This window comes from Staurois parvus, unplaced genomic scaffold (assembly GCF_062004578.1).
Source record: "Staurois parvus isolate SC_StPar_1 unplaced genomic scaffold, SC_StPar_1.0 ptg000811l, whole genome shotgun sequence".
NCBI lineage: Eukaryota > Metazoa > Chordata > Amphibia > Anura > Ranidae > Staurois > Staurois parvus.
The window spans coordinates 910,097-930,508 of NW_028318607.1; the positions used below are offsets into that span (position 1 = coordinate 910,097).

Here is a 20,412-nt window from a genome sequence, read left to right on the forward strand (position 1 = left end):
AAAAGGCCAAGGCATTCATAGATGCAGGGCATGCCTTGGCCACCTATGATTGGCAGGGCGCTGTCACAGCGCCCTGATGGGATAGGTTAGTTGGGTTTGCAAACATGCCTGAGCTCATCCCTACTTGCCAATTTAGGGAGGTTCTGACCCAGGAAAAGTATGCAGCCAATGAAACTGAAACATATGACCTGCATACATGGGTGAGTAACACCCTACGAAGAGAAACAAAGATGGATATTAGTCATAAGAAACAAGTCAGTACAGTCAGATTCCTCATTTCATGACAAGTTCACCTTAACTCATGGTACATCCATCCATGAAATATCTGGCAGGAGCAAGAGAACCTCTGTTCACCATGATGGGAATTAGATGTCATACACAAATTTAGATGGGGCAAAAAGCATACATTCAAGTGCACACCATTGTTGACATTCCCCATGCATGGTTAAAGAATTCTTCTCTTATAGAAGACCAAAAAACACTTGCACCCGCCAACATGCAGAAAATAAAGTGGATTGGATTTGATACTCAAAAAAATGAAGTCTCGTCAACTTCCAAATGAGGAACAAAAAAAGTTACAAGAAGGGGTAAACTCGCTAGCACAATATTGTAAGATTACATTATAATAAAGGGCCACTTAACAGATTAGAAGTTTTTGTAAAAGGTTTAATTTTTTTAAATATTTAGCAGATTACCTGGACTAACATTTACCAAAGTTGTAGAAACAGGGAGAAAGTTTCTCTTGCCAAGCTCAGGGATTCCAATAAGGTGTAAGGTATCAGTTAGTCTAAGCTTGCTGATAATATGGCAAACGTTTGCACAGCATGTTAATATCTACTTTTCTGTGCAAACCTGGAAACCTTTAAGTACTTTGTTCTTCTATTAGGAGCAATTTTTGGTTTAGGTATACAGTACATCGCCTGTGCTGGTTTTAAAAAATGGCCAATGAATTATCAGCAAGAAGCACTATAACTTTAAATAGAGTAAATACAAATTTGGAAGTTGACCAAATTAGAATTAAAATGTTAAAAATGAACATTTATACAATACACACTAAACAAGACATCTACACAAAAAAAAGCAACATCATAGCAAGTCAATATGTGTTAGCATTAGCAAGCAGTTAATGAGGATTTTAGGATTTAATGAGCAAGAGTCTCTTCTGGACTATGCAGAGTAAAAGGACTTGTTTTAAACCTATATGGGCTATTGTCCTCTTAAGGTGACAGATTTTGACTGGGAGGAAGAAATATGGTAGGGGACCCCTGATATGCATGTGCTTGCCCCTTGTTGGTGGATCTCCAAGTTGAAAATGAAAGATAACAGATTTGGAACATGCAACTTCAAAAACAAGGTCAGCAAAGGCAGTTACTTGTGACTTGACAAGTATAAATTTTGTTTAGATTTAGGAGCACCATGGGGCTCTACTGCTTGGATTGTTGTAAGAACACCATATGCTAGTCCGTAAGATACATATGAACTGTCTGCTACAAAACCAGTATGGCCAAATGTTATCATGTAAATAGATTCACACCATTGGTAATCTTCCAAAATGAGCATTGAACCCCAAAAACCTTGGGCACTTTGGGAGCTTTTATCCTATTTGTGGACCCTACCCACCATTGTTCACTGTTAGACCTTCAATACGATGGGAAGCATTACTGAAGTGCTGGAGTTGGTAGGGGGTGAAGTGAATACACAACTTTCAAGTTCATGTTGGCATTTTGCATATTATGAGTGCCTTACCTTTTTTTAAAGTGTAATGCCATTTAAATCCTAACTAAGGCTAAACTACTCCCACCCCCATTCTAAGGCTATTCTATCTACCCTATGAAGGAAAAGATGCCTATACTTGCCTGTTCTGAAGCCTCTGCAATCTGGTCACATGCTTGGGTCCCAGAGCCAGTTTCAGTGTAGAGGAGGGACAGCTGACATTGGCTGCCCCATAGTAAGCCTATAACTGACGTCACTGCACAGGCTCTGCAGCCATTGTTACTGTGTTTCCTCTACCCTGAAGATGATGCGGGGACCCAATCAGGTGAAGCAACTTCAGAATAAGTATAGGCATCTTTTCTTGCACAGGGCAGATAGAATAGTTTGAGAATGGGGGTGGGAGTAGATTTAGCCTTTGTTAGAATTTGACTGGAATTACACTTTAAAGGCTTATTAGACCACTTTAAAAGATTTCCATCTCTGGAGGCCTGTATTGTCAAGCTGAAAGATGTTGACCAACTTGAATTCTTGCAAAGATTTGTTTTAAATCTAAATCTCTGACAAGTGGGGGGATCACCCCCTAAAGATGGCCAAATGCCTGTTAACAGATAAGGGTAAAATGTATCTGTGCAAAGACTATGGATATGAGAGTATTTTTATGCATGTAGCTTAGTGGATAACACTTCTGCCTTGCAGCACTAGGGTCGTCAATTCAAATGCCAACCATGGCACTACCGGCATAGTTTGCATGTTCTCCTTGTGTTTGTGTTGGTTTCCTCCCACACGCCAAAGACATGCTGGTAGGTTAATTGGTTCCAGTCTAAGCTGGCCCTAGTATGTGTGTATGCCTATGAAATAGGAACCTTAGATTGTAAGCTCCTTAAGGCCAGTGACTGATGTGTATGTACGGTATGTAAATCGCTGTGTAAATTGTCGGTGCCTTATAAATACCCGATTCTAGTCTACTCAGTAGTTGGCTTCAAAAATGAGCTGGGAGAGTTTCTAAATGCACATAATGTAATGCACAACATATGAAAAAGTACTGCATAAATCCTCTGCACTAAACACTTGTAATAAATATTACCAAGCAGTAAAAGAGCTTTTAAACAAGCCCTCACTGACTGCTGCAGCTACTGTGGGATAGAAATGAGGTTGGGGTTAGCTGTTGCCATGTGTTTGCACGTGCAAGGTTCCCAGCCAAAAGTTTGGGAATCTTGGGAATTCGCTGCACAGTCAGGCCAATGTTAAGAAAACACTTATAATGCAGTATATAGCTTTTGCCCCAGTCAGCTGAGTCACAAGAGCCAATAATTTAAAAAAAAAAAAGGATAGCCAATGTTGGCATTGGTACATGTCCCTATGCCAGTACATGGTTTTCCATGCCTTTTGTGTGACAATAGCTTGTTTGCCCCCATAGACTTTCATGGTGTGCGCTGAAAAGTTTGCAAAACTGTTGGTTTGTCCATACTGTGGAGTAAATCTCTAAAACTAAAACAGGGGCTCTAAAGTCCAATTGGTTTCAGAACAGCTTACATGAGAGGGCTGGCAGAAAGTAAACAGCGGAACTGCCGTTTCCATGCTTCTGCTGTGAACTTTGAAGATAAATTTATCTACAATGCCTGCAGCTACAAAGGAGGTTAGTGAGGATTTCTTTTAAAGCCCTTTATGTTGCTTGTTAATAATATAAATACTTTAATGTCCATAGTCTGACCACAGGCGCATCTTAGTATTATCTCTCTACTTAAGATTTTTTTTTTTTAACTGAAAAAAAAATGAAAGTCAAAACGGTCCCTAAAAAGAAAAACAAATGTTGCTTTAAGTCTGATATAGGGAATTTATCATGCATTCCACGGCATGCATTGTACAAAGTCACTTGCAGAATGATGGGTAAAATGCACCAATGTAGTTATCCAATGACTGCATGCTATGATGAATGGGTCAATCTCTAAGAAACTGGCATAACCAGAGAAAATTCACTAAAAAAGATGTAGACTGTGCGTATTAAAAAAAAAAAATATAAAAAAATAAAGTGTGAGGACAGGAGGCACACTTACCTGTGGAGAGTTGCCATCGGCGCTGCGGTTATCCAGAGCCGCCCGCAGCTGCTGGTTACTCCGCTCTGCCTGCTGAAATTGTTGCTGGAGCTGCAAGTACTGATCTCGCGGCACGGTGGCACAAGCTTGCTGCTGGAGCTGAGAGTGGCTATGGCTCAGGCTGGTCGGTGAGTGCAGCATCTGCAGTACAGACAGTACACATTACAGATCTATTACTCTCCACCCTAGGCTTATTCAGAGAGGCAGTTCAAAGAGCAGCGTCAATGTTATACACTGTAACAACCAAATGGGTAGATTTCTGATTGCTTGCTATGGAGGACTGTGCTTTTGCACTCCTCTACTAAATTTACCCGCCTCTCTTCATGACTCGGGCACACCATCTTTTTATACCTCAAAAAAAAAAAAACCTGTAGATTTGCTATTCTATAGCCTGATGAGTTGCAGAAAAAAAAAATAAAACGAGAGTCAGTTTGCCATAAGCAAGACCTTTCTTTCCTTAAAGGATATTTCCACACCAAGCTGCTATTTTAAGTTTGAGTGAATGTAGACTTAGGAATTTGCCATTGGCTTTTTTTTTTTAATCAGCCTGGGACTCCAGGAGTCAGCTCCCAGCTCCATCCACTTGTCATGTCTATTACTGAGGTTATCAAATATATATATATATGGAAGGTGCCCAATTGGGAGCAGCTACTAAGTTTGTCCAGGATGCAAGCCTTTTCCAGATCTCAACCATGCAGGCTTGCAAATGACACCTATGAAAATCTATATTTCGTTAAAAAAAAGATCTGCAGTTTTGCAATTGCTCAAACTTCAAGAAGTCCCTTGAAGCTCTATACAGTTACTTTCCAATTTAATTTTGCAAGTTTGCCGTTTATATACTGATTTACTTTGTTGCATTGGGTGCTTCCACATAGAAGGTCTTCAGATGCCCAGAAACTTTACAGTTATGTATAGCAAAAACATTTTTTTTTTTCAGTTTTGGATAGTGTAGAAGGGAAGGGGTCCTATCATGCTTTTATTGTTGCATGTACAGTTATGTTCAAAATAATAGTGTATTGAAAAAAGTGAATAAAGCTCAAAATCCTTCTAATAGCTTTTATTTCCATCCACACAAATGCATTGGGAACACTACACATTCTATTCCAAATCAAAACATGAAGAAAAATATCTCAAATTTGTGTTGTTCCTCTAAAAAAATTGAAGAAAAGTGATTAGACTGTTCGAAAAAAATAGTGTTTGTATTCTTCTTTACAAACTCAAACATTCACTATATAAACGGAAAAATGTTTGAAGATTTTGCTTTCCTTTAAATCCCTTAATATTTGGTTGTAGTCGCACTGTTTCCAAGAACTGCTGTACATCTGTGTTGCATGGAGTCACCCAACTTCTGGCCCCTGTGATCAGGTATTCCAGCCCAGGATGATTGGACTACATTCCACAGTTCTTCTCTATTTCTTGGTTTTGCCTCAGAAACTACATTTTTGATGTCACCCCACAAGTTTTCTATTGGATTAAGATCCGGGGATTGGGCTGGCCACTCCATAACGTCAATCTTGTTGGTCTGGAACCAAGATGTTGCAAGTTTACTGGTGTGTTTGGGGTTGTTGTCTTGTTGGAACATCCATTTCAAGGGCATTTCCTCTTCAGCATAAGGCAGCATGACCTCTTCAAGTATTCTGATGTATTCAAACTGATCCATGATCCCTGGTATGCGATAAATAGGCCCAACACCGTAGTATGAGAAACATCCCCATATCATGATGCTTGCACCACCATGCTTCACTGTCTTCACAGTGTACTGTGGCCTGAATTCAGTGTTTGGGGGTCGTCTGACAAACTGTCTCCGCCCACTAGACCCAAAAAGAACAATCTTACTTTCATCAGTCCACAAATTGTTGCACCATTTCTCTTTAGACCAGTCAATGTGCTCTTTGGCAAATTGTAACCTCTTCAGCACATGTCTTTTTTTTTTCTAACAGTGGGACTTTGTGGGGACTTCTTTCAGATAGCTTGGCTTCACATAGGCGTCTTCGAATTGTAACAGTCCTCACAGGGAACGTCACACCTTCTTTCATCTTCCTGGAGCTGATTGTTGGCTGAGTCCTTACCATTTTGGCTATTCTTCTATCGATCCGAATGGTAGTTTTTCGCTTTCTTCCACATCTTTCAGGTTTTGGTTGCCATTTTAAAGCATTGTGATCATTTTAGCTGAGCAGCCTATCATTTTCTGCACTTTTCGATGTTTTCCCCTCTCCAATCAACTTTTTAATCAAGGTACGCTGTTCTTCTGAACAATGTCTGGAACGACCCATTTCAGAGAGAAATGCACTATAACCAGCATGTCCAACATTTGCTGCCTTCCTTCCTTAAATAAGGGCAATAATTGCCTGTTTTTCAAAGAATAAATGACCTCACTAATAGAACTCCACACTGCTATTATTTTGAACACGCCCCTTTCAATTAGTGATTCAATGACACAGAATCAGCAGCATGCATGTCATGACTGTTGGGTCTGTTGGATTTCTATTACTCTACTACACCTGCTAGTAAATTATTTGCCATGTAGAAATATCATTTCTACCAAAAACAGTGATTGATCAGGTTAGTGATGTCTGACTGCTATTATTTTGAACACACGTGTACCTTCTCTTGGGAGATTCACTCGTTTGTCCTGAAGACCACAGTCACTGGTACAGAAAGTGATGGGGAATCAAAAAATTATAGTCGCCAAAACAGCCCTAGAATGGAAATTTTCTGAAGGAGACCTTAGAACTAGCGACAACTCTCTATAAGGGGCTTTACACACATATCTTTTTGTGTCTTTGGAACCTGAAGTGGAGAAATATCCCTATTGGCAAAATGAAAACTAAAAGAGACCCAGCCAATTGTAATTTAGTATGCAAAGTGCTTATTCATAAAGCTAGATTAGCCTTATGGAGTACACATGTAGCATGCAAAATGAGTTATAGCTGCTTCTTGATCACTCTATGTAATTTTTTTCTGCAAGTTCAATAAACCTATCAATTTATGCAAGTGATAGTCATGGACCGGTTCTATATTATCTTATCATTTATAAATCGGTGTCTATAAACTAATACTCTCTGTAATACCATGTGAAACCGTACTAAAAGGTCCACCTTTCACCCTTGAAAGTATAAATCAATTGTAATAAACCTTTTTAGTGTCCTTTAAATTTGTGAAATACCCAAAACATGTCCATAAATCCTTCTCCAATTTCTGTAAAAATCGCCGTATGAGTCCAATAATTACTGTGCACCTCAAAACAAAGAACTCAATAGTGCATTATCCTCAAAAATTGTTAAATCTATAAATAATAACCCAATTAATTCCTCGTGGATTTCATGCACAAAAAACACACAAATCATGAACACACTAGTGATAGTGAAACACTCTGTATAATATTTAGATATACACTTCTCTGTGACCATTCAGTGGCACATCTAAATGGCCAGCCTTATATGAATATAGGAATCCAGAGAGGGATATACACCAAATAGATCCACATGGAAACATGCAATATGTATGAAAGTATAAAGATCCATGCTTTAATAAAATCTCCTTACATATAAACCATAGAAATTTGCATTAAAAATCCCATGACTCCACCTCAAGCAGCTTCCAGGAACACCAGACTGTGTTTCCCACACTAAAGATGGCCGCTCCGCTACTTCTGGGCAACATCCAACGTCATGTCCCTTGACTTCCTCATAAGGGGTCCTGGCGTTCCTGGAAGCTGCTTGAGGTGGAGTTATGGGATTTTTAATGCGAATCTGAAGGCATCCATGTGGATCTAGTTGGTGTATATCCCCTCTCTGGATTCCTATATTCACTATCACTAGTGTGTTCACGATTTATGTGTTTTTTTGTGCACGAAATACATGAGGAATTAATTGGGTTATTATTTATATATTTAACAATTTTTGAGGATAATGCACTATTGAGGTACACGACAATTATTGGACTCATACGGTGATTTTTTCAGAAATTGGAGAAGGATTTATGGACTTATTTTGGGTTTTATTTCACAAATTTAATGGAAACTAAAAAGGTTTATTACAGCTGTTCTGTATTATGTTGAATAATCATAGCTGAGTGCAGGAAACCTTTTACATGAGAGAATTGTCAAGAGAAGTAAGATACTCAAGTATGTCTTCACAATAGTCATGGTAGGGATTGAGCCAGGAACTGGAACTTTGGTAGAATCCGTAAAAGATAATAAAACACAGATTCAACCAGCAAGCATACACAAAAGCTGAACAAAACTCTGTTCTCAAGTCTTTGCTTTTAAAGGCTAACTCTATCTTAAAATGATACTTCAGATTTGGGTGGCTTCTTGAATATCTCAGGGGCCCCAATGATGAGATGACCACCAGGTATTTCCAATTCCTTCCCCATAATGCTGAAATGATGTCATGGGAATCCAACTGCCGGAGAATGAGCCTTTTGTTTTGGCCAGCAGCAGAGAAACTAAATTATGTAGGAAAATATCACCAATTGACTCTCCAAGAAATAAGAAGCTGAGATAGTGCCAAATTGAATTAGTTCTTGGTAGAATTGGCCTTTAAATTTTGGGATATTTTTATCTTGAACAGAATTTTTGTAAATTATTAGCAATGTCCAGACAGAGAAGATGTTTGAACAATCGTGCAGCAATGGTGTACTACACATCAGACAATATGCACCACACATCAAAAACCATGCAACACACTCAAACACAAAATGTTGCTGTCGGCCAATAGCTATCTTACTGACTAGTTAGAATTTAACATGGCTATTGGAAATAAAAATACAAAGTATGAGTTTGTTTTAAAATGTAGCGGTCCTTGAAATGAACACCATAACTAAAGTTGAAAAGCTTTTCTCAGAACCAGACCCTGTCCATTCATGTAACCACCCCTTCACTGCATCTTAACAAAGCAGCCATTGTGTTGTAATGGTCTACTTCCCCCTACCTTAGGCATGTCTGATTGGTAAAAGGGGGTGGCCATACACAGGGGCTAAATTGCAGTTCTAATAAAATAATTTTAAAGAAAAATTTCATCCATTTTTTAATTTTAATGGGAGTGGCAAATGGTTAAACCTCTGCTAAGTTTTATTGGCATCTTGGGAGGCTGTACTGTATATTTCCATAAATGTTTTTCTACTATTTATTTTGAGTGCATGGGATAGATTCCAGCTGCAAGCATGTTCCAATGAATGAATTATGTATTTACAAATAATTTGGCTGAGTTTTTAATTTTAATGTTTTTTCATGAGAACCATGTCCTTTGTATTTTTAGCCATTGTGGAATAGAGTTTATAAGTATTTTTATTATTACCGCTAACCTTTTCTGCATGTGTATTGCTGAATGGTAATGTAATTGGATGTGGATATGATTTTGTATTTTTACTGCAATTATGTAATTTTTTTTTTTTGTAGTTGCCTTTTCTTGTTGTGAACATTAAAGATTTTGGACCTGCATTTCTTTGGTCTGGCAAGCTTAATGGACTTAAATAGAACGTGGAGTGGCTACACACAGTTACTAAAATGTAGTTATAGTTAAATATTTTAAAGCAAATTTATGTTTTAATAGAGTGCGGAATAGTTAAAAAGTCTGCTAGTGTTTTTGACCTCTAAATGTTTTTACTTACTTCTGTCCCCCTTTTGGAAAAGCCAAAAACAACAATAAAACAAATTTTTAAGCGGAGTGTAAAACTGCCATTTGTGTTCTCATTTCAGAGGAATTCCCTCACTGCTGGTCTCTGCAGCACCATGTATCAGGGGTCACTGCGACCAGAACCCAAAAATTGACAATATAACTGGTGCAGGAAGCAAAGACAAACCCCTGCAATGGAGACCCAAACGGATAAAAGCCCCATTAAAGATTCTAAACCTTCCCCCATTATATCCAAAGCTAGAAAGAGATTTTGACTCCAGTAAGGAATTTTTTGTTTTTTTAATTAAAAAGGAAAGAATTGAAACCCATGTCCACCTCCCATCCTTTTGTCATGGGAGAAAAAAATTGGGGCTGACATTGAGGACCTCTCCAAAAAAAAAAAAAAAAAAACATTTTGAAACCCATTTAATCATGAATGTTGCAGGTCTATGGCTCAAATCTTTAGCAGACACAGCCAAGGATTTCGTTCAGGTAGGCCCCTTTCTCCTCTTCACATGCAGAGGATTCTGTTGCAATCAGCACGAGATCTGTGAGCTGATCAGAGCAGAGCGGGAAGATGACACATCCCTGTCTACTCAGTATCTGCAGAACGGACACAGGCAAAGCCCATTCTGTCCGTTTACACTCCAATCCACTCAAGGTAAATGGAGGACAAAGTCCTCTGCTTTTTTTTTTTTTTTTTGTGTGGCCTGATTTAACACAGAGAGGTAGGTGTCAGTTTACACCTGTCTGACCATAGGGATGAATGAACCATCCAACCAGGTCCACCTGAGGAACTTACAGGTGGACCTGATTGGAATGCCCATCTGAAAGGGGCCTTAGAGGTTAGCAATTGCATCCCCTACTTGTCTCATGTCCAAGTCACTAAGTGTGGTAACTCTGAATAAGGCTAGCTACACACAGCCTGTAGGATAATAAAATGGATTACCCTCTCCATGCTATATGACAAGTGGAGGGATTTCCTGCTGCAGCTTTTGAATTCTGACACCCGGCACAGGTGGCTGTTAGAATACCCAAACAGCCCCTCAGATGCAGCCAATGCTTGGCCGACAATCTCCAAGCTGTCCCTTTCGATTATTCAGTTCGATGAATGTTGGTTGGGGGGTGCTGACAGGACCACGAATTCTTGACCAGTTCATCAGGAACCAGCGGGAATTCAAACAACTTATTACTAGCTTTAGTCATCAATAGTATCCCCTGAAAGGTGTAACAGGTCTCCTAAGCTGAAAGTAAGCTATCAACTTAGGAAAGCGCTTACAAAAATCCTATAATTTCAAATGCTGTGGGACAGAAGTAACACAATGGCATGCTAGACATGATCTAGGTAAATGCTGAGTCTTGTGACTTCATAAGAATGGAATATGGAAAGGATGAACAACACAGACGCATGGGCATGCAGTGTGTTACAAGAAGAGCATTGATAAAACTTTACCATCTATCTCAGAATCAGAACTGCACCCATCTCTGAGATTTCCTGAGGTCTATACACAGGGAAGGCACAGAACAGGGAGACACAAAATAAAACATTTCATATGTGAAACATAAAACATACGCAGTACAACAATCTCTGCAGCTGTCATATGATAACTCCCCAATGATATAGAAATACATTTTAGACAATTTTCCACTTCCAAAGTTATGGTAGGGGAAGGTCCATTTATGTTCCAGGATGACTGTGCCCCTGTGTGCAAAGCCAACTCCATGAAGACATGGTTTGAGGAGTTTGGTGTGGAGGAACTGGAATGACCTTCACAAAGCCCCGACCTCAACCCTACTGAACAATGGGGGATGAATCGCAATCCCGATTGTGATCACGTCTTCTCATCCAACATCAGTGCTTAAACTCACCAATGTTCTTTTGGCCGAATAGGCACAAATTCCTACAAACACATTCCAAAGTCCTGTGGAAAGTCTTCCCTAAAGAGTGGAGACTGCTCTACCTGCAAAGGTTGGAATTCCTTGTTAAAAACAGAACACCATCCAAAGCTTTTTTTTTTTTTTTTGGTCCAACAGCTTGGCCCTGCACATCAATCACTCCTACACTAAGAAGAGGAACTGTCATGAATGTTTTTGGGAGAAAGGCAGAGCAATGCTGGGTGATCGTTGGAATGGGGACAAAGGCAAGAGCTCCAGATACTCAAACTGGAGCTGCATGTTGTATTTAAAGGCTTCAATAAGACTGCTTAAAGGGTCTGTAAAAATTGCTGTACACCATGCTCTTATGCAAGATGAAACTCATATGTATAAGACATTACAAAACATTCTTTCCTACACCTTCCACATGTGATTTAACCATTGCTACATCGGATTCATCTAAGGGAAAATCCTCAAACATGACCCTCAGAGATTAGATGACAATTTATAGATAATAAATCAGATGTTTTATCCACTTACTTGCACGAGATGATCATCAAATTTCCCCTGATTTTTCCGTAAACCTTCATTCTCCATTTTCAAAGTTTCCATTTCTCTTTCGAGTGTGCTCAGCTGACTAATCTGAAATGCAGAATGAGGTTTCCTTAGGTTACAAGCAAGGAGTGGACATGACTCCGCCAACTAATGAGCTTATTTAACAGGCATAGCTAAAGCAGCTAAAATGGATCAAAATTCGGCCTGTTCCTGCTTAACTAGCCAAATTTCGATCAATGTATGAGCACTTACATTGTACAGAAGTTGAATAATTGATCAACTTCAGCACAACTGCCCCATCATATTTTACACAGCTAAGTTAAACACTTACAGGTCTTCTCTCTCCCCCAGTCTGTGACTGGACAGTAAGGGGAGAAGAATCAGACTGAGTTATCTCCCTTCACTCTGCTCTCTCCTTCTGTCTGCATTTCTCTTATCGCAGATTTTAAAACATATTTGTTTCCTGGAGTTTGACGTGAACAAGTTCAGATAATGTAACAAATATACAGAAATGTGCACGAAGACTAATCCTTTGCTACTGTTAACCATGGATTACATAAAAAGGAAGTTGATTTTTGGTGAGCTGATCACAAAAACACAACAGGACCTTATTCTAAATCCCATTTACTAACCAACACTGGAAGGATCGTAACTGGAATTAGGTTGCAAAGAACAGCACAGACATTTTCATCCAGTCCTATGTGAATTCCAAAGTAATGACATAACCCTGTACCTACCATTCCTCATAATACCTCCAAAAGTGTGAGGGAAATGCGGTTTACTTATTAGATCAATAATATGGTGGAGTAGCAGGAATTAGAGGCAGTTGTGCATGGTAACCAGCTTCTATCTTTCATATTCAAAGCTTAACTGAACAAGCCGATTGGCTACCATGCTCAGATGCCCCAAACTCTGTCTGCTCCAGTTTTGATCAATTATCCCCACATTCTTTATTGCAGGCAATCTGTAAGAGGAGAACAGACCTTCCTGTTTGCAGAGGTTAGCTCTAGCTGTAGCTGGTCACACTCTCTTCTCAAGCTGGACTTCTCCTGTTCTAAGGCTTTCACCAGGCTTGACTGGTTCCCCTGTTTTTGGTGTTTCAGAGAGATTACAGTAGATTCAAGCTGCCGCACCTACAACCACATCAATGGAAAAAAACATTGAGACCTGTGACATCGGGGAAACAATATACATTTTAAAGTAGAACTAAAGCCCAACACAATCCCCCCCCCATTTTGGATAGAGTAAGGGAGCATTATAACCACTGTGAGGCTTTTTTGCCACCCATTTCCCACTGGGAAGATTTTCCTGTCCCGTAGCTACAACAGGAAATGAGAGGAAATCCCTGGGTTGTCACCAGAACTAGTGTCCTTAGTGGTGGAAGTTTTCCTATTTCTTTTCTGATGACAACTCAAAATTTTATTTCACTCTTGAAGAGAACGTTGATCAAAACAAATAGAGAGGGTGAATATCCCTAATGGGGGCATAGACCGCAATAAAAACTTGACAGGTGTTCTAATCCCTCTTCACTATCCAAAACATTTTGGCTGAAGCTGCACTTTAAGCCTTGGGCACCAATGCCTCCTGGCCTTTTAATGGGTTTGGGAGGCGGGGCAGAGATTAGGGTCATGTGATCGCAGTGATTTTGCTGTCACATGAGTGGAAAGCTCCCGATCGCTACTTGTCGGAGGAGCCAATAAATGTGCCAGGAGTGTGCTCTTGGTGCTTTTTGTTTACATTGGGTATGCAAATATGCAGCCCCTTGTCGCCAAGGCCCAGCTGCATATTTGCGTAAGCTCTGGACCAAGAAGTTAAAGTAAAAACAAGATGTTAGATTTTTTTTTTGGCTCATTGGTTCAAAAACAAATATCTTTAAACCAACGAATTTTCACAAGCACACTGTGAGAAGTATAGGGGCAGCAATTGGTAAACACACACAAATGGATAGCTCCCAAGCTACCACAGATTCTATTTATGGTAATTTTTTATATTTGCAATCAAGCATGACCTACCACCAAGCCAAACACTAACTGACTGCTATGCACAAATGCAATAATGGAGATCTGTGCCTGGCATGCCCTTCACATGTATAATCATTAGGTGAAGGCATGGACATCTTATGAGCAGTGGAAACTGGGCACAGCCAATCCAGGTTTTTTATAAGACCAGCATGCCCACTCTTCTTTATTCCACGTTAATTTCCTGGTCTTTGATAAGTGGAGCTCCTTTTCTATTCATAGCCTTTTTTTTTTACTATGGTCTACATCTTTGCGTCTGTCCCAGTGTTTATTCTAGACCAGTGGTTCTCAACCTTCTCAAGACCCACGCCACATAAAACCTTCAATGCCCCAATATTTAAAAACACAAACAAAAAAAAAAAAACACACACAGAAGTATGGGAATGTAAAATATGTATTGAAATACTGGAAGACTCTGGATGTGTGTCACTGTGGGGAGCAATGGGAGCTCTGGAGGGGATTAGGGGACACTGCAGCAGGCTTGGTGGCCCTGTAGGATATGAGGTTTCTGGGAGGGGCTGGGGTCTCTCTAGGAGGCTGGGGACTTTTTGGGGCACTGTGGGTTGACTGCAGGGCACTGCAACAGCCTGTAGGCACTGCTGGACATTTGGGACACTATTGGAGGCTATGTAGTAGTCTGAGTGGCACTGTGGGAGGGGCTGGGAGGTACTTAATGGGGTATGGGGGGCAACCAGGGAACTGGGAGGTACTGTGGTAGGTTAGGGCATCTGCAGCAGGATGGAGGTCACGGGTGAACCAAGGCTGTGGATTGGCAGCAGGCCATGGCCTGGTAGTTGAGAAAAGTTCTAGGCACAGACTAAGGGCTATGGCAATAAGCAAGAATCTCCTCTTGCATCACCCTTCATTGGCGCTACTAAAAACTAAACCCCCTACCTTTCCTCTGTGCAGGAAAGGCTATGCTGTAGCTTCCAAGCACAAAGCTTTAAGAAAACTGAAAATCTTCATGTACTCTTTATGACAAGTACACACTTCCAACGGGAACATCGGTCCACATTGGTCTCTCACACCACTAAATTCAGAAGGCCAGTTTTCATTGTACACTTCCCACATTACCTTCTCTCTGGTTTGTGCCAGGTCAGACTTGGTATTGTGCACTTCCCTCTGCAGTCGTTCATTCTCCTGTCGCAAAAGCTGCTGTTCCTGTTCCATCAGTTGCTCCAAGTCGTCCCAGTACTGCTTTTTCTGCTGGTTCTGTAGCCCTGAGGATTGTATGGCCATTTCCAAGACCTGTTTCTGGAGAGAAGGAAATCATTTACATGGAAAATAGTGCACTACAACAAACATACATGATCTTTAAGTGAAAAAAAAAAAAATCACCATGTAGAAAAAAAGGAGACCCCCTACCACTGGTTTCAATGCCCATGTCTCTGATCTTTCCCCTCTTGCAGAGCTACAGCAGCCAAGAATATTCCGTATACAACACCCTTCCAGGTGTGTCTTATGTCTTCACCCCACCCCTTTGCCTATTGTATCCACCTCCTGTTTTCTAAAAGCAGCCTGTAGTGGGTGCCGCTGATACTTTTACAAGGTGATAGCTGGATTTACAAAGTTGTTTTTGAACAATATATTTTAATGTAATTGACCACTGTTCAGCTTTAAATACAACTATAAGCTCAAATACAAACGTAAATTTAGATGTGCTGAACATATAACCATCACCTTTGCATTAGCATTTTGTAGCTGTTTGTGCAATGACATCACTTCCTGTTTTAGAGATTCTTTTTCTTGCTGCGCAACACGAAGATCAGACTTGATGCGAGACATCTGAAGATTGACATTCTGCAAACTCTCTTCCAGGTTCTGGATCTGAAGTTTAAAAAAAAAAAAAAATTGCATTATGAAAGGAAATAATTTTAACATCTTCCCACCCAGCCCTGGCATAGTTTTAAAGGAGTTTTCCTGCTCTAGGGGGCAGGGTGGATTTCCCGATCATGTGACCTCTGCTTGTCAGAGTGGTCACATGATCGGGAGCATGTTCCGCTGGCTCCTGATCATGACCAGATTTCAAGAGCGCATGCTTAGCACAGAAACCTTAACTGTCCATGGACACATATGTACAGCATGTGGGTGTTAAAACCCACCTTCTGTGCAGTCACACATATGCATTACATGGGTGGCACAAGGTTGAATTGAAAATATATATATTACACATATACACACACACACATATACACACACAAATAAATACATACATACACACACATACATACATACACACCATTCATAAAGTATTCAGACACCCTTTACTTTTTTGAATATTGTTATGTTGCAGTCTGATACTACAGTGGTTTCAATTCATTTTTTTCTCATTCATCTACATGCAGTACCCCATAATGACAAAGTGAAAACAGAATTCTAGAAATGTTTGCTATTGTATGAAAAAGAAACTGAAAAATATTTCTCTTGATCATTGCAGATGTTTCTACACCTTGATTGGAGTCCACTTGTGGTACATTCAATTGGACATAATTCAGAAAGGCAAAGACCATGAGGTCAAAGGAACTGCCTGCAGAGCTCTTGCAAATTTCAAGCAGACTTTCATGTGTTTTTCACTGAGGAGAGGCTTCCGTATAACCACTCTGCCATGAAGCCCAGATCAGTGAAGGGCTGCAGTGATGGTTGTCCTTCTGCAACTTTGTCCCATCTCCACACAGGATCTCTGGAGCTCAGTTGGAGTAACCATCAGGTTCTGGTCACCTCTCTTACTAAGGCCTTTCTCTACCCCATTGCTCAGTTTGGATGGGCAGCCAGCTTTTGGAAGAGTCCTGGTTGTGCCAAACATTTTCCATTTGAGAATTATGGAGGCCACTGTGCTTTTGGTAACCTTCAGTGCAGCAATTTTTTTTTTGTAGCCTTCCCCAGATCCGTGGCTTGCAATAATCCTGTCTCTGAGCTCTGCAGGCAAGTTCCTTTTACCTCATGGCTTTTGATACAGTATGCATTGTTAGCTGTGAGTTTTTTTTTTTTTTTTTAAAGAAAGGTGTGTGCCTTTCCAAATTACATCCAGTTTAATTTACCGCAGGTGGACTCCAGTCAAGGTAAAGAACCATCTCGGCAACGACCAAGAGAAATGGGAGGCACCTGAGCTAAATTTTCAAGTGTTGTTGCAAAAGGTCTGAATACTTATGCCAATGTTATATTTCAGTTTTTCCTTTTTCATACGGCAAACATTTCTAAAATTCTGTTTTCAATTTGCCATTGTGGGGTACAGAGTATAGATTGAGTAAAAAAAATTAATACAAACAACTTTAGTATCAGGCTGCAACATAAAATTAGAAAAGTGAAGGGGTCTGAATACTTCATCAGAAATTTTACACACACGCACTTTGATTGTGGTTTTTTTTTTAACTATCTTTTTGAAATAGAGTTGAAAAGGCTTTTACATTCATATAAAACTTTACAGTTAAAGTTTTACATTCACCTCCTTTCCTGAGGATGTAACAGAAAGTGAGAAGAAATCTCAGGTCATTAGAACTTCTGTCCTCAACAGGGGCGGACTGACCAATGACTGAAAAATTAATTGCGAACAAAATTCTACAAGTGTATGTGGTTTTCTTTTGGGAAAATTAATCCACTCCAAAATTGAAAGTTTAAAGCTTTCATTTAGTACTCTCCAACGACATTCGTCATGTCCAGGGGAGGACTGACCATTTGGAAACTCGGGCACTGCCCGAGGGCCCGGGGTCAGTAGGGGGCCCCATGAGATACCCCTGGTACCTTTTTCACAGGCTTTTTTGAGTTTGGGCAAGGACACAGGGGCCCCATGATCCCCTATTGCCCGGGGGCCCCATGAGTTGTCAGTCCGCCCCTGGTCCTCAATGAAAGATTGCCCTTCACTTTACTTCTCTAATGACTGCTCTGAAATTTTGGATTTACTCTCTCGGTTTCACAGACAAAAGGTCACCAGGACCAATATTAGGTTGAAAAGAACAAAACCTTGAAATAATGCTTCTACTCCTTCAGTACTATGCACAATTAAATTACAAATGAAGCCAGATGGTGATTTATTTTACCTTTTCCTGAGATGTTGTAAGTTGCGATCTTAAGGTGTTTGACTGCTGTTCCCAAGTCTTCTGTTCTTGTTTTAGGTTTGCAATCTTATTTTCGAGGTAGCCAACCTTGGCAGACTGTGGAAGCATTGGACCAAACAATATAAAAAAAATGACTGGTATTCATTTAATATACAAAATCAGTACTGGCCGTGTTTAGAGTAGATTGATAGGCCTGCAATATTTAGGCAATGGCACCACTTAGTAGCCTATTTATAAATGGATCCACCCATACTGTAGCTGCTGACTTAATATTACGACACTTAACAGCCCAGGGATCCAGCACTGTTCTCACCCAGCCCGGCAGTTCTGCTTTAAGTAATAACTTTAAATGGACCTTGACCCTAAATATGGATAAGCGATGGCAGAAAAACACTGAGTGGTCCATTGAGTCTGCCCATTTTTTTGTGGGGATGGGGTTAGTGGTTTTTGTTTGTTTTTTTGTTAACTTTTTTTGTCGGAGTAAAGATCTATGCTTGTTTTAAGCCATTTACTGTTAGCTAGATAGAAACATATATACACTTCCTTTCCCCTGCTTTCTCCTTTTTGAGTAGCCATTTGTTAACTTTTCTGTTTAAGAGAGAATGAGGTTTGCTTTGCCTCAATCCTCCCACCCTTGTTTTGCACATGCACTGATGTTCCACGGGGCTTTAGGTCTCGGAAGATCCCTTGGTGTGCCTGCACATGCATGGGGAAACCCCCCCCCCCCAAGCCAACATGAACTGCATGGCTCTGATTGGACCCAGAGGCCAGGCAGAGCCCTCTGGCCTATCTGCAAATATAGAGACACTAGCCTAGCTCTGAAGAAGGGGAATAGGTGCCTGAAACGTGTCAGATGGTCCTGCCATTTTGTCTCTACTTGAAGGTGGAGAGCAGTCTTTACTGTGTGCTTTATGCATTACATGCTTTCAAGGTCACTTGGTTTGTGAGTATGACCTTTGTAATATATTTCAATAAAGTGTCCAAAGATAACGTGCTAGGCATGTGCGCACTGTTTTATGTTTCTATCTGCAAACATGCCAGAGTAAAGAAAGTGGAAGTGGGGGGGGTCCTCTTTAGATTGACCAATAAAGGGCATTAAAGGTGTAAGCTTCTTGGACAACTTAGATCCCTTCTTTAGGCTTCACATGTGAGAATTGCCCAAAACCTGAAGAAGGGATCTAAGTTATCACAAAATATTGGCATCTTTAATAACTTAAGTTTACCAATAAAGGGTATTGCTTAAACACAAAACTTTGTTTTATTAGACAGAAATGCCATTTGTGCCCTAATTTAGGTTCATTTAGTAAGAAGTGTCAACTTTGATTTCACTGTCCAATGAGAGTGCCCATTCTGGTCACTAAAACGCATATGACCTATATACACAGCAATGTTCCAAAAAAAACATTGTTATATGAAGGCTTTAGGATCTCGTAAGGGTGGTAAAGAAATCTGCATTCCTAGCCTGCATTATTGCTGTAGGTAATGCCTCTACTTTCATTTCCCCAACCTAAAGTGATACAATGCCTCATTTAGATATGCGGCTTATAAAACGGCTTATTCTCTATCAATTTTACCTTTGCCACGCAACTACCAAGCTCCTCCCCCAGTGTTTCCACCTCTTTCAACAGCTTGTCATTTTTATTCTTCATGAGTGAAATTTCATTCTTCAAGTCTGTGATCTCAGAGCATTTTGCAAGCTGTGGAAGGAATAAATGGCACTTTCAGAATGAGCTGGCTTTTAATGAACATGGGAAAGGAGTATTGAAAACAGTAAACTATATGAAAATTAGTTATTGAACGAATGGATTTAATCCCCATGGGGGATACTTAAAGTGTACCGTATGTAAACCCCAACAATGATGTTCACCTATTTGCTCCTTTTTGGTGTGGTAAATAAACCATTAAAAGCATTTACTATATCAGTTGGAGAAGTTGATCTGGTTCCAAATTGAAATTCCAAGCTGCCCTGTCTGCACTTCCTGCGTTACCTCAATCAAGCCTCCTAGTTCTTAATTTGGACTACAGAACGATCAGCCTTTACAGTAGGTTGTTGAGATCAGAGAGTGGGAGTGGCTGAGTAGTTTAGGAAAAGACAGCATTTTTGTGGACTGAATGTTGTCAGCCCACAACTGGACTGGAGAGAAGTGCATTTCTGAATATAAGAAATGAGGCAGGAAGTTGTACTACATTATAGTAGTAAGTGCTAAAGCAGACGATACACTAGAAGAATTGTTAGAAAATCTTAGTTTTAAGAATGTTTGGTCAATATTCTAATCATTGGCTAAGTCAAATCAACCTTCACTTTGGACCGCAGTGATGAGATAGTTTGAAATAGCAGGATGAAAAATTAATAGCGAACAAAATTCTACAAGTGTATGTGGTTTTCTTTTGGGACAATTAATCCACTCCAAAATTGAAAGTTTGAAGCTTTTATTTAGTACTCTCCAACGACATTCATCATGTCCAGGGGCGGACTGACCATTTGGAA

General features: G+C 40.1%; 1 protein-coding gene across 1 annotated transcript in view; it reads right to left on the bottom strand.

Moving 5' to 3' along the window:
* NIN (ninein) overlaps positions 1-20,412 on the bottom strand; it is a 158,876-nt gene that overhangs the window by 45,191 nt on the left and 93,273 nt on the right. The window contains exons 21-27 of the mRNA XM_089654855.1: positions 19,499-19,621; positions 17,907-18,020; positions 15,553-15,699; positions 14,947-15,126; positions 12,838-12,987; positions 11,840-11,941; positions 3,768-3,947 (exon numbers count right to left, since the gene is read on the bottom strand). Coding sequence (XP_089510981.1) covers positions 3,768-3,947; positions 11,840-11,941; positions 12,838-12,987; positions 14,947-15,126; positions 15,553-15,699; positions 17,907-18,020; positions 19,499-19,621 — 996 coding nt within the window. The remainder of the gene's footprint in view (positions 1-3,767; positions 3,948-11,839; positions 11,942-12,837; positions 12,988-14,946; positions 15,127-15,552; positions 15,700-17,906; positions 18,021-19,498; positions 19,622-20,412) is intronic.